The sequence below is a fragment of the Symphodus melops genome, assembly GCF_947650265.1.
Source record: "Symphodus melops genome assembly, chromosome: 7".
Taxonomy (NCBI): Eukaryota; Metazoa; Chordata; class Actinopteri; order Labriformes; family Labridae; genus Symphodus; species Symphodus melops.
Window position 1 is genome coordinate 5746052 of NC_136697.1, and position 12494 is coordinate 5758545.

At 41.9% G+C, this 12494-nt stretch overlaps 1 protein-coding gene across 1 annotated transcript in view; it reads right to left on the bottom strand.

Annotated features, from left to right (window-relative positions):
- Positions 1–12494, bottom strand: part of brinp2 (bone morphogenetic protein/retinoic acid inducible neural-specific 2) — a 217191-nt gene that overhangs the window by 30791 nt on the left and 173906 nt on the right. Inside the window, exon 6 of the mRNA XM_079347800.1 lies at positions 9853–10089. Within this exon, the coding sequence (XP_079203926.1) occupies positions 9853–10089 (237 nt within the window). The remainder of the gene's footprint in view (positions 1–9852; positions 10090–12494) is intronic.

A 12494-nucleotide genomic window follows, 5' to 3' on the forward strand; every position in this document is an offset into this window, starting at 1 on the left:
AAAAATTATGCAGAAACCAAGTTAATCTTGTGTAAATGTGTCTGAGTCATGACTGTGTAAAAGAAGTGTGAGTCCCCGTGTATATAAAAGCTGTTTCAGTCAAAGACCAGAATAAAGAAGAAAAACATACTCACTGCTCATTTGGTGTCACGTACGTGTTTTTAGAGGAGGGTCTTTCCTTGTCAGTCTATGTGCAATGTGCAATAGGAGCTAACTAAAGTATGCTATTATTAGCTTGCTAACACAACAAGGCCGGCCACAGGTGATTTGTCATTTCGTCTGCCACCGCTCCATGCAGACTGGCGTGGAGAGGGGCTGAAGGTGTGGCCAAGCAGACGTTTGTTTTGGTTTTATTTTGGCGCTCAAGAGCGACATCTACTGGATCAGAAAAGTCACACATTCTCCCTTTAAGTTCAATTTGAAATGAGTTATAGGCATATAATGCTACAGAGGCAGTAACAAACATAACATCACACTCATTATTTCTCATTTTTAAAATAATAGATCAATCAAGATTAACCCTCTGGGGTCAATAGACACTCTGGCGTATCAAAATCACATGACCAATTTAAGATGAAGTTGAAGCGAGACAGCATCTATGAGTCACGGCTCAGACTTTTTGTGTTGATGCAGCCTTCAAACTACATGCCCGTTTTTAAATGATGTTGATAGGCCAAGTAAAACTGGATTTATGAAATACTATGTACAGCACATGTTTTCGCTAACGGTGCTGTCACGTTTGCTTCGCGTTTGGTGCTGGAAGAGACGGCGTTCCTCACCTCAAGAAGGAAGTGTTTGCAAAAAACAATCACATGACACCCTTTCTTATTGGCGGAAAAAAGTGCACCATCTAAACCAATTAAAACACAGCATTTCGTTGCTAAGGAAGAGGGCAGCTGTAGGAGTGACGGTAGCAAAAAAGACAACGATATTGACGGAGATAGCAGTGGTTAGATTATTTAGATTTGCGATATTTAGCGTGTTTTGGGTGTATAATTAGTTTGTAGAGTAGTGTTGGGGTTTTTTTGTGTTTAGTGTGTATTGTAGTAATCTTTTAGTTTTGTGTGCCAAACAATAAGGCGACTCCTGAATGTGAAGCAGGCAGAGCAGCTCATCTTTGAAGATGATGCTGAGTCAGAGTCTGAGCGGGAGGGTAAATAGTTGTATAGAACATTGTTTTTTGCAAATCTTGTAAATAAGTTTTGTTACTATGGTGTTAATATAGTATGTAAAAAATAAATAATAAATAATTGTAAATTCATACATTTGAGGTTATGCTGAAAAAAAGAAGATACCACACAAGGCCAGATAAACAGTTTTTTAAGGTGAAATATAAAGAAAAAAATCAAAAGTAGTTGAAAATGGCCAATTAAAGCTTAGACCCCAGAGGGTTAAAGCCCTTAACTATGGGAAGAGAGCCCATAGCAATACTGCATCACCCAGTTCATTTCCAAAGTAATGACATCACATCCCTCATTTATGCACTTTGAAATATTTCTCTAACTTTAAATGAGGACATCATGCAAATAAAAGTACATCCATGCACATTGTGGCTGCCAACAGTTTATAATTTAAGAGAGGCGGATAATTAACATAGCTCAGGAACTGGTTCAAAGCCAGCAGCTCAAGCTTGGCTTTGAAATACAGCATAGACACAGAACCAGCTTCCCACTGAGTTACTGGAGGAAGAGATTACACATGTTTTTCAAGCCTTGATTTTTAATTACATATTTCAAGTTAACTTAACAGTGTGGTGTTACTGTAACGAGTCAAACTGCTTCTGTGTTCTCTGTTTTAAAAGACAAACCTGAAAACTGCCAAAAAGCTTTTTTTTAAACACGCAGTAAGAAAATTCCTCCACCAGGGGGCTCTCAATCTAAACACCAACAAAAGATGACATCGAGGCTGGCAGGAATCATGGGAGGGGTTCGCTCTACTACTAACTAAAGTGTGTTAACATCATAATAATATATACTTTATTCATCCCACGAGGGGGAAATGTGTTTTTTACACTCTTTTTAATAACACAGACTGAAATACACACACATGCACAAACAGGATTCTGCACTATTGGAGAGGTCTCAGAGTGAGGAGGCTGCCCACAGTGAGCGCTCCTGAGCAGTTTCGGGGGATTTGTGCGTTGCTCAAGGGCACCTCGGCAGTGCTAAAGAAGTGGACTGGAACCTGTTGCAGCAAACCGAACAAATTGTGGACTTGATTGAACCCTACAGACCCACAGTCCCTCCAGACTGAGCTACTGCCGCCCCATTAGAGTGCTAATACCAAAATGCAGGCCACAGGCTCGACCAATGAACACGTTTTTTTCTCCCACTTATGTTTAAAGGTCCTTAATTATGTTTCATTTCGTTTGAGAAGTCCTTCGTGGGAACTCGAGGCGTGGCTAAACAGCTGTTTATTTTAGTTTCATACTGGTGCTCAAGGGTGACATCTACTGGATCAAAAAGTTGAACGTTCCGTTTTTAATGATGATCCTTAAACAATGGAATCAGGAATGTTTATATGGCAATGGGTATCTCTACTATGGCATGCTGTAAAGGTGGACTGGATTGTTGTAAAACCCTTAATCCAAAGTATAAGCTCCTGTTTTCGCTTGCTTTCAATCAAAAGGCACTCTAAGACACAGTGCTGACTACAGCTCTAACAGACGCCAGAGGAAAGATTACGTTTGGGAAGCTGCTGTAAAACAATAAAGAAACATACAGGGGGCAAGAGAGGAAAAAATAGACAAAAACAAGAAGCAGAGAAAGCTGCCAGAGCCAAACACGGCTCCCTCGGGATCATAATAAGAAGAGCGAAATGAGAAGGTGGAGGAAGTACGGTATAGCTAAAGCTAGAGCTGAGGAAGAATCCATCCCTGTGACTAAAATAATCCCTCCTTCTTTTGTTGTCGCCACACATCCAGGAAGTGCGTGTGCTGCGTTCACACCCAGAGTCAGCACGACTTTTTTTCTCTTGACAGAAATAAAGGCGTCGATGGGCACAGATTCAAAGCAGTAGGGTCCTGATGGCGTTGGGGGGATGTTTTGCCAGGACTATTTGTAGTTGAAAGTATCAAACAGATTCTTGTTCGCTTGCAGGGAGGCTTTTTAACGAACACAACGAAGGAAGAGAGACAATTAGACAATTTGTAATCACAAAACTACAAGGACAGCAAAACAAAGCAGAACAGTGATGGGGGGGAAACCATCAAAGGATGTGTACCGGGAGAAGGCGAGGGACAGAGAGAGAGAGAGAGAGAGAGAGAGAGAGAGAGAGAGAGAGCTACAGAGATGTTAACACCTGAAGACAAGATTAATGGATTCATGCACAAATTGTGGCTGCTCCTTTTAACAAAGACTGATGGGAAACTGATGTTGCCCGTCACAGATCTGCAATTTCTGGATTTAATTAATAGTTTCATACTAACTATTATTGATTTTGGCAATTATACTTGTCGTGATGGATTTTTTCTTATTTAATACAAGTAGAATTCAAACATTAGGTCCATAGGACTGAATAACTGGTCAGTTCCTGTTTTTACTATGTCAAACCATCTCCTGCACACTGCCCAAATTGCACAGTACAGAAATGTTGCCAATTGATGTGTGCAATGTAGACGGTGACCCTTCCTCTCTGTCTGTTTCTAAGATACATATACGTGATTTTTTTGTCCGTAAGAGACGCTAAATGGTCATCAGAATCGTCATTATTTACAATCCTATGAACGTGAATGAAGCGCCGCTGCCTCGTCTCCTGCTCGTGGAAACTTCAGGCAGAATATGCTTTAGATAAGTCAATCACTGCATACGTCTTGAGAGTGCGTCATAGTACAAAAAAACATTCATGTCAAAGGTCAAACGCTTGGACAGACATTCTGCTCACTAAAGAAAACATTTATACATTTTAAGACTGTGGGTCAGTGGTAGATCACAGCCAGAGAGAAGGTTGACGATGCTGCGTCAATGACGTTTGAATGTGAATGAATTGATAGTTAACGGACACTATAGTCTTCTGACTACTCACAGCTCTGTTACACCTCAGCTCACACCTACACCTTCACACAGTGGTTACAGAGGCTGCTGTGTGAAGCAACCTGTCCCATTCGTATACATTCACATGCAGCTGATGAGGCAACTCGGAGTTAAGTGTCTCGCCCAAGAACACGTGGGACATGTTGCTGCTGGAGCTGGGAATCGAACCCTAACCTGTCGGTTGAGAGACGACAAACTGAGCCTCATGTTGAATATATCTGGGCTCTTCAGGTGAATGTGGCTCATGCTGAGTGTAAAATGAAACTTTTGATTAGGACTGAGACTTTGCGATAGTCTGAGTGTGTCTGAAGCACACATTGATAGCACATCCAATTAATAGTTTGTGACTTGTGTTTGGCATTGTTAGCAGTCCAGACAGCAGCTCCTCACAGCAGTGAAATCATTAAATTGAAAAGCTCCGTTTCTTCTTAACAACATCATGACATCGTCAACGTATAGAGACAATAACAAGCCTGACTCATTGCTTGTTTGCTAATGAACAGAGGTGCAGAACAGGCAGCTGCTCCAGAGCTACAGTCTACAGCGAGGCAAGCACCTCAGGGTTCTGATGCTCTTTTAAAGATGATCTAGTGTTAGACGGATTGGGTGAAAAAGTAAAATAATCCCAGACGGGATTGCTTATATGGTCACCATGACATGCTGCTGTAGCCGACTGGTTTGAACTAGTTTATAATGACTAAATAACAAAAAGTTGTTAATAAACTTCTTAGTGATGAGATTTGTTATAGTGATGACTTTCTGGTCACTCCTGCAAACTTTACTTCATTATATTGAACATGATACAATACTTCATTTAGTTTGGTCAGCCCCCTGAGGTTGTTACAGGAATGGACAGTGACATGAAACATGCAGCACCCCTCAGAAAGAAAAAGGTGTTCCCTTGTGCACAACCACCGAGAGACCGAGCGTTGCACGCAGCTCCTGCTAACAGAGACGTAGAGGATTTGAATTGATTTCACTTTACACAGCAGCCTCTAGCGTCAGTGTGTGAATGTGCAGGTGTGACCTGAAAAGAGCTTCGAGTAGTCAGAAGATGAGAAAACAACGATACACGCTCAGGTCCATTTACCGATTACACCGATTACTGACAGCAGCAGCGACTTCTTCCGGCCTTGGCCTCCAAACTCCTGTGTCATTTTCTTTGTTAAAACAGACGGACACATCATTCGTTTTGGTCTTTTCAATAAACACAACTAAATATTTTGAAAGCCCAGAGTCATAAAAAAACCCTGCTTGACATTAAGAGCTTTGAGTTTGAAGAAAACACATTATTTAGTGAAGTTTTTTATCGAAGCTGACAACAAAATGCGAATTTCCAGGTGTGTAACAAAAACTCACTGCAAAAGAAATCTTTTCCCATCACAGAATATGTTTCCTCTTTTTCTATCTTTATCTGAAGCTGCTTGGAAACATCTTTCAAGTCTGTGGCAGAGAAATAAAAACGACAGCACTCTGCTCATGAATGTGGCTCATTGCAATCTCTTCCACACTGGATGGACCCGGGCGGGAGGAAATCTGCCGCTAAGCCCTGAAGCTGGCTGTGTTTTCCAATTTTTACGAAACCAAAGGTGTGATGTTCCCAACACAACTTATTCACACCTTTGCAGGACACCTTGCCTCTGAACAGAACAGCAGATCTATCCAAGAGCAAAAGAAAATCCTGACTGCAGAGAGCCGTGTGTGCGTGTGGCTAACTACCAAGCTAGCTTTGGGTCTTTCGTTGAGGAAATGGTGAGTGGCTGAGGTTTGAGGGTATTATTCTCCTCGTTCCTCCCACACATTGAATCGGTTCTGTGTCCGCCTATCTCCTCTCTGACATGCACAAACACACACTCACACACAAGCATGAACACACACACCAAGAAGCCCACAATCCTTGCAGTTGTTTTTCTCTCGCCGCGATAAATTTATCAGGCCGTCCCAGCAGACGAGATTCAGCCCAAGTTCCTCGGCACCGCCACAAGCTAAAACATCTCTGACTGTGTGTGTGTGTGTGTGTGTGTGTGTGTGCACAAAGGAGAGAAGTTGCAAAAGAGGGGAAGAGATGGCTCGCTGTGAAAGTCAAACATTATTTGTAGATTAGCCTCCTTTCATCCATTCTTCTTTTCCCACCTCAGCCCTCCCTGTTTGAGCCTTGATTGTATGCATACAATGTGTAATATGAGTTTCTGTGTTCCTTTAGGATTAGATCAAACATGGCTGCAAGTGAATGTCTGTCTGTCCTTTCTGTCCTTGTGTTTCCTGACAAGCCTTCCATGATATTTGTTGCTCGAACACAAACCTCTAAAACTACCAAAGGCCTTGCTTTTTTTATGATAAACCCCACAAAGTTAAGCTCTTGACAAAACATCAGCAGAACAAGGAAGTCCTGGAAAGTGTAAGCCTCCTCCTCTCTTTTCAATAAACTGTCAGTGAGCTAACGTGCTGCAGAAAAAAGCCACAATGCAAAGTCTGCTGCTGTCAAACCGAGGTGAAGTGGATTCACAGAATGCTTTTTACTTCTGCCTTGTCTCTGTCTAACAGAGGTGGGACAGAGTCATTGATCTCAAGTGTCGAGTCAAGTCACAAGTAAAGACGGAAAGGTCCCGGGTCAGGTCCAAAGTCAACTTTGAAGTTGGGTCCTAAGCATCCAGTCAGCATCTCATGCATGCCAAAGCAGTACTTCCTGAAGTATGGGCAGCGGCCCCCTAGTGGGCTGTGTGGGTGCTGCAGGTGGGATTAGAGATTGTTCATATATGATCCTAATGTATTGGTGTCGTAAAGACTTTGATCCCATCATACAGCTGATGATGTAAAACGACAGCGTGGAGGCACAAGTGGCCGGTGTGTTTTTCACTCTGAGCACATTAAAACTGACAGTGAACTATAAAGTGGAGAATAAATATTAGCTTAATCGGTAAAATCAAACAACTATATGTTATGTGAAATGAAGCCGTGGCAGGCGGAAGTTTGGGAAAGGTTGAAGACTTTTTCTGTATAAACCATGGACTGTGTTCTGTTGAGCTAAAAGTAAACAGCTGTGCGAGATGGTGACACTTGTTTCTCTGTCAGCAGTACACCTGTACACAGACCTGTCACACAGTGTGTGTAGTCCATCGGTGTACAGGACCCTTAAAGCTCAGAATCTTTTAATAGAAACACTTGAAAAACCCAGACTTCTTCACACAACACATCCATATTTAGTCAAAGTCCATTATTCCGCGTTTTACAGTTGATCCCATTTTTCATTTTCTAATTCTTTGATTGTGTCTGTGTTTTCCATATCTTGGTATCCGAGGGCCCTAAAACAACATACACACTTTATAATCTACTTTCAAGTCACGTGGCTGGAGTCCACGTGAAGTCACAAGTCTTTGGTGTTAAAGTCCAAGTTGGAAGTCCTTTTGTGATCTCGTCAAGTCGAGTCCAGAGTCATCAAATCTGTGACTCAATGAGTCCACACCTCCGCTAACGAAGCAACTTACCCAAACAATGGCAGAGCACGCACGCACACACACACACAGACAACACATACCTACACCTACACACACACACACACACATCGTCAGAAGAAAATCTGCCGCAGGTCAAATCCTGCCTTCACCCTCCAAGTCATTAAGAAGTGAGCGGCTGATTTGTGGAGATGAAGGTAAAAAAAAAGAGAGAAGATTCCAGTCCAGGTTTGGGAGCCTGAGCTGTTCTGCATGGTTGCTGCCATTACATCACACACCTGTGTCTCCCTCCCTGTGATGAATCGTGTCCATAAAGCTGTCTGGCCTGCTGGAAATCCATTTATCAAGAGTGAAGCTGCACACCTGATGGAGGCTCCATCACTGTGGCTCGGCACGCGAAGACACAACTTTCACATTGCTGACTCCAAACTTTTCCCCATCACGTCTAATAATGCTAAAGTTTCAAAAAGAGAGCTCGACAGAGGGAAAGTGTGAGTCTGGAGTTTTCTGTTTTTAGGGAATAAAGATGTAGAGAAAAACATATTAAACTTCAGTTAAACTATGAAATGTTGTTTGTTTATTTCTGATGAGGAGAAACTGCACACTTTTAACATTGTTTGATAACGTATTCAGCGCTGAAAAGACAGACGTGGTGCTGTGTTAGCCCGTCTATACGTAATAGATGAAGCATAGATAAGTAAACCTCACACAGTGCCGGTGACTGACCCTTAAATCTGCTCACTCTCCTCCCTCTAAAAGCTGAGATGTTGGTCAAAGAACCTCTGCTGCAGTCTTGTTTCTTCATGTGTAACGGGCTTATTGTAACTCTTTGACTTTATTTGAGCACTTACTCTTGTTTTAGTTTCCCCCACATTGAACCTAAAACATTATAAATGCAGCATCCTGAAGTATCAGGCGGGATGAATGCACATCATCCAGCCTGAGGTCAATTTTTCTGTAAATATCTGCAGTGATTGAAAACAGTCAGAGAAGCACTTCACAGGTACACGCTGAATAACCAGAGTGTGATTGAGGATGAACCGCATCCAGCTTGAAGCTATAAATCATCACCATCCCACCTGCTGCATCTGTGAAGGATCTTATACAACGGTCCCCGTCCAGCTGTCCACTGCTCTGCTCTCTTATCTAACAGGAGCACGCTCAGTAAGGACATCTCGCAACTCTGAGCCAAAAAAGAAAACACGGTAATAAAAAGGGATTTCAACTTCCGAACCTCATCGAATGTGAAAGTAAAGCTTTAAAGAACAAATGAACAAACTGTGTGTTTCCAATTACAGTGAATTGTTAACTAAATGATTTTGCTATAAGGTTTTATCAACGTTCAAGGATTTGAGAAAAACATCTGCTGACATGGATTCTTTTGGAGAGAAAATATTGAGATTGTTTCTACCAATCAGCAGACTGAAATCAAAAGCTTTGAGTGCTAACAGTATGTGTCACCTACATGGATTTCAAATGGTTATAGAGTTTTTTGCGTTTTCTTTGAGGTGTAGTAAAATGTGCCAAAATCTCCTTTTTTGGTGATAAATGAAAGATTTAGTTTTCTGCACAATGCCTAAAATACCACTTTAAAAACTAGGCCTTATAAATGTGTTCAACACTACTCCCACAGGACTAGAATTACCTGGGCACCTGTAATCAATTCATTTATTACCAACCCGTTTTTATCAAACACAGATTTGCTCTGATAATAGTAATCAAGTCTAGATTTGCAAGTCAGTGATTAGGGAGGCAATTCTTATTAAAGCTTCTGCAGCTTTTCCAGTAAGAAGAATAAAGGCTGCGTTGGACAACAACGTTTTGAAAATCAAAGATTTGAGAGCATCTTCAGCAGCTCATCTTGCTTCAGTGTTCACAGAAAGAAGAGACGACAAATAATGATAAGATGGACGAAGTGCTTTGCCCGGGGGTCGGCCAGGGAGGGAATCTGATTGGCCAGGCCAAAATCCTTAAGACTGATTAGCTGTCTTCATTCCCAGAGACGGGTCATTTAAAAACAAGAATAAGAGCAGAGCACTTTTAATTGTTGCTACTCGGCTAACCCGAACATCATCGGCTTCGACGCTTCACAATTAAAATCTCAAAATATTCAAAACAAAATTGGCGGTGTGATGTCAGTAGATTTGACTAATTTGGAAACTTTTCAGAAATCCAGATTGAATGTGGTGCATCAAACATTGACATTCAGGGATCAAATCTTCTGTCAGCCCGAAGGCCTTAAAACTGACAGCCAACCAGAGTTAATACCATACCAACAGTTGTTGGTGGAAGCTTTTTTGGCCATGCTTGACTCTAAACTAAATTAACACAATCGCAATTTCTCAAACAAGTTTCACTAAAGTCCATACCTGACTCCATGAACTCCTGGTTGAAGGCGCTCCAAGCCTCTTTGCTCTTTTCCAGGTTCTCCTCCATGACCTTGATGTCGGCGAAGGGACAGTTGCATTCTGGGAAGCGGGGAGAGCAGTGGCACCAGCAGTCGTTGTTGCGGCACAGCAACTCGCCCTCCGAGTTGCACGCCACATAGCTCAGGGCTGCCTCCACGAAACGCCCACGCAGGAACTCTGGCAGGACATCTTGCAATCCTGGGGGAATCAAAAGAAACACACACAGTGAGAGATCTTTCTTTTTAGAACACAGTGGGCTTTTTGTGTTATCTTTGTAAGGCTGAGAAGAGAAATATAAAGAATGTGGAGATAGAGTTTAAGTCTGCAAAGAGAGAGTGAAGGCTGAAAATAAAAATGAAGGAACATCGCAGAAGGAAATCCTCAGCATAGACTTTCCCACAGTGTTCTGACACCATGTTGTTTTTAAAAGAGGCAAACGCTTTGAATCGAGATCACAACACTCACCATCAACTAGCAGCTTATTAGCATGCAGATTAGTAGCATGCTAGCATCTTATTAGTCATGATTTAGCGTTTATTATTATTCTACGTGACCATAGCTAATAGGTCATTTACTTACTCCTGTCCCCACCCTCTATATCAGAGACTCCCCGTCACTCTCCACCTTCAAAACTCGACTCTTTAACATAACAACTACTGACATTGTTTTTATGTTGTTCTTTGTTCAGCATCTTTGAGTACTCAGGAAACCACAAATCTAAAGTATTCTCATTATCTTTGTTTGTCTTTATTGAACATTACTAACAAACATGCCAGGCCAATAGAAATGACGGGATGTGCAGACAGATTCTCAGCTGAAGGGTCTGCAACCTCTCAGAATCAATGATTGCATGAACTTAAGTATCACCTGTGTAAATATCTCTGAGTCCTGACTGTCTACAATGAGTGAGAAGCTCGAGTCGTGCTGGCTGTATTGTTATCAGAGCCGTCTTTACATGGATGGGACGACCGAGTGTATAACGCTTTTTTAGTCAAAGACTGGACTGTTTTAAGATTACGGTCATTCTGTATCACTTAATGAGCATCATGAAGCTAAAAGCTAACCAAAGTGTGCTAACATTAGCACGCTAACACAACAACGCAGGACACAACGCGGTTACAGCCTGCTCTTCATGTTGCGTTCTCATTGATAACTCCTTCGTGCAAACTCGGATGGAGAAGGGTTGGAGGTGTGTCGCTGGAGAAGAGTGGAGGTTTCAAAATAGCGTAGGTGTCGCAAAACAAAAGTTTGTTTTGGTTTAATGCTGAGGCTCAAATCTGATGGATCAAAAAGTTGCCCATCTTCCTTTAACTAACCAAATGTTGCTATTTTAATACTATTTAGCTGAACCAGCGGCTAAGCTAGTCTTCCTACCCAGACCTCTCAGGTCATCAGACCAGCTGCTTCCTCTTCTGTCTGAGGCTGAAGGAAAACAGGATTTTCTGCAGCAAAGCTCTAGAATAGTCTCTCTCTTAATATGGAGCGTTTCCCTTTTTTTAAGAGCACACACTTCTTCTCCCCTCATGCACAAATATATTTCCTCCCATTCCCCACCTTGGTTCCTGTGGTCCTAAAGGTCAAATGTGTACGTTCGTCCTCTCTGGATGTTAGATTAGTTTTTAACACAATGTCTTCATTTTGTTTTTGTATTGTTACCTTGTTGTACAACACTTTATCATCTCTGGTGTTTGTTGTCAGCCTGGAATTAATCTGAGTTTTTTCTGATCAATTAAACAAACTCAAAGCATTATTTTGACAGCTGTAATTACAACATGTGACCACATTGTTCACAGTGGTACAGATTTGATTATCTGTATGTCAGGTCTCTATTCAGCAGCACTTTTTCAGCAGGAATTTCAACAAATCACAGCAGCTGTGTAGCTGTGACAATTCAAACTAATGAAGGGTAAACTTCAATTGGGCTGCTGTGGTTACAAGTTTGGCTCCCTGTTATGGCACTCTTTAAAAAGAGCAGAGCCATTGTTAACATCGGAGGTAACACCTGTGTTTCCCTTCTTCACTCTGCCACATAGAAGCTGCTGAGAGGAAAAAGTGCTTTGGAAAAGTTTCCACAATAACTGGTGGCACTGAGCAGAGAGACGGCGCCCACAGGCCCTGTTTGATGACACATGATGTCGGCACATAGAGTCAGACTCCCTCACACAAAGTTGCATGTTGAAGCATGCAGCGTACTTCAAGAACCGGTTGGCACACGCTAATTTAAATGAATAATTCAAGATAAAATATTTTAATGTAGCATTAAGGATCACAACAGCTTGCATAACAAAGTCTGATCTGTGTGACACATTGCTGATTTTCAGGGTTTTTAACATCACATCACAGTTTACATGCAGTGCTTTCATTATTTAAATTATATTAAAAATGATCTTGATACGCTAATTATAAAAAAAGTTTCATGATTACACAGCTTATTAAAAGCTGATGTAAGGTGGGAGAAGTGCTTTGTCATTTGTTAAGATAGCAGCGGGCGGCTTCCAGAGCTCGAGCTGGGTGCTGCTCACGCTGCTTTTCTCTGAAACTGTCTGCCGGTTGACGACTGCCTGCCTGTCTGTCTGTGGCCCCGCCTGTCTGCCTGTCTAATA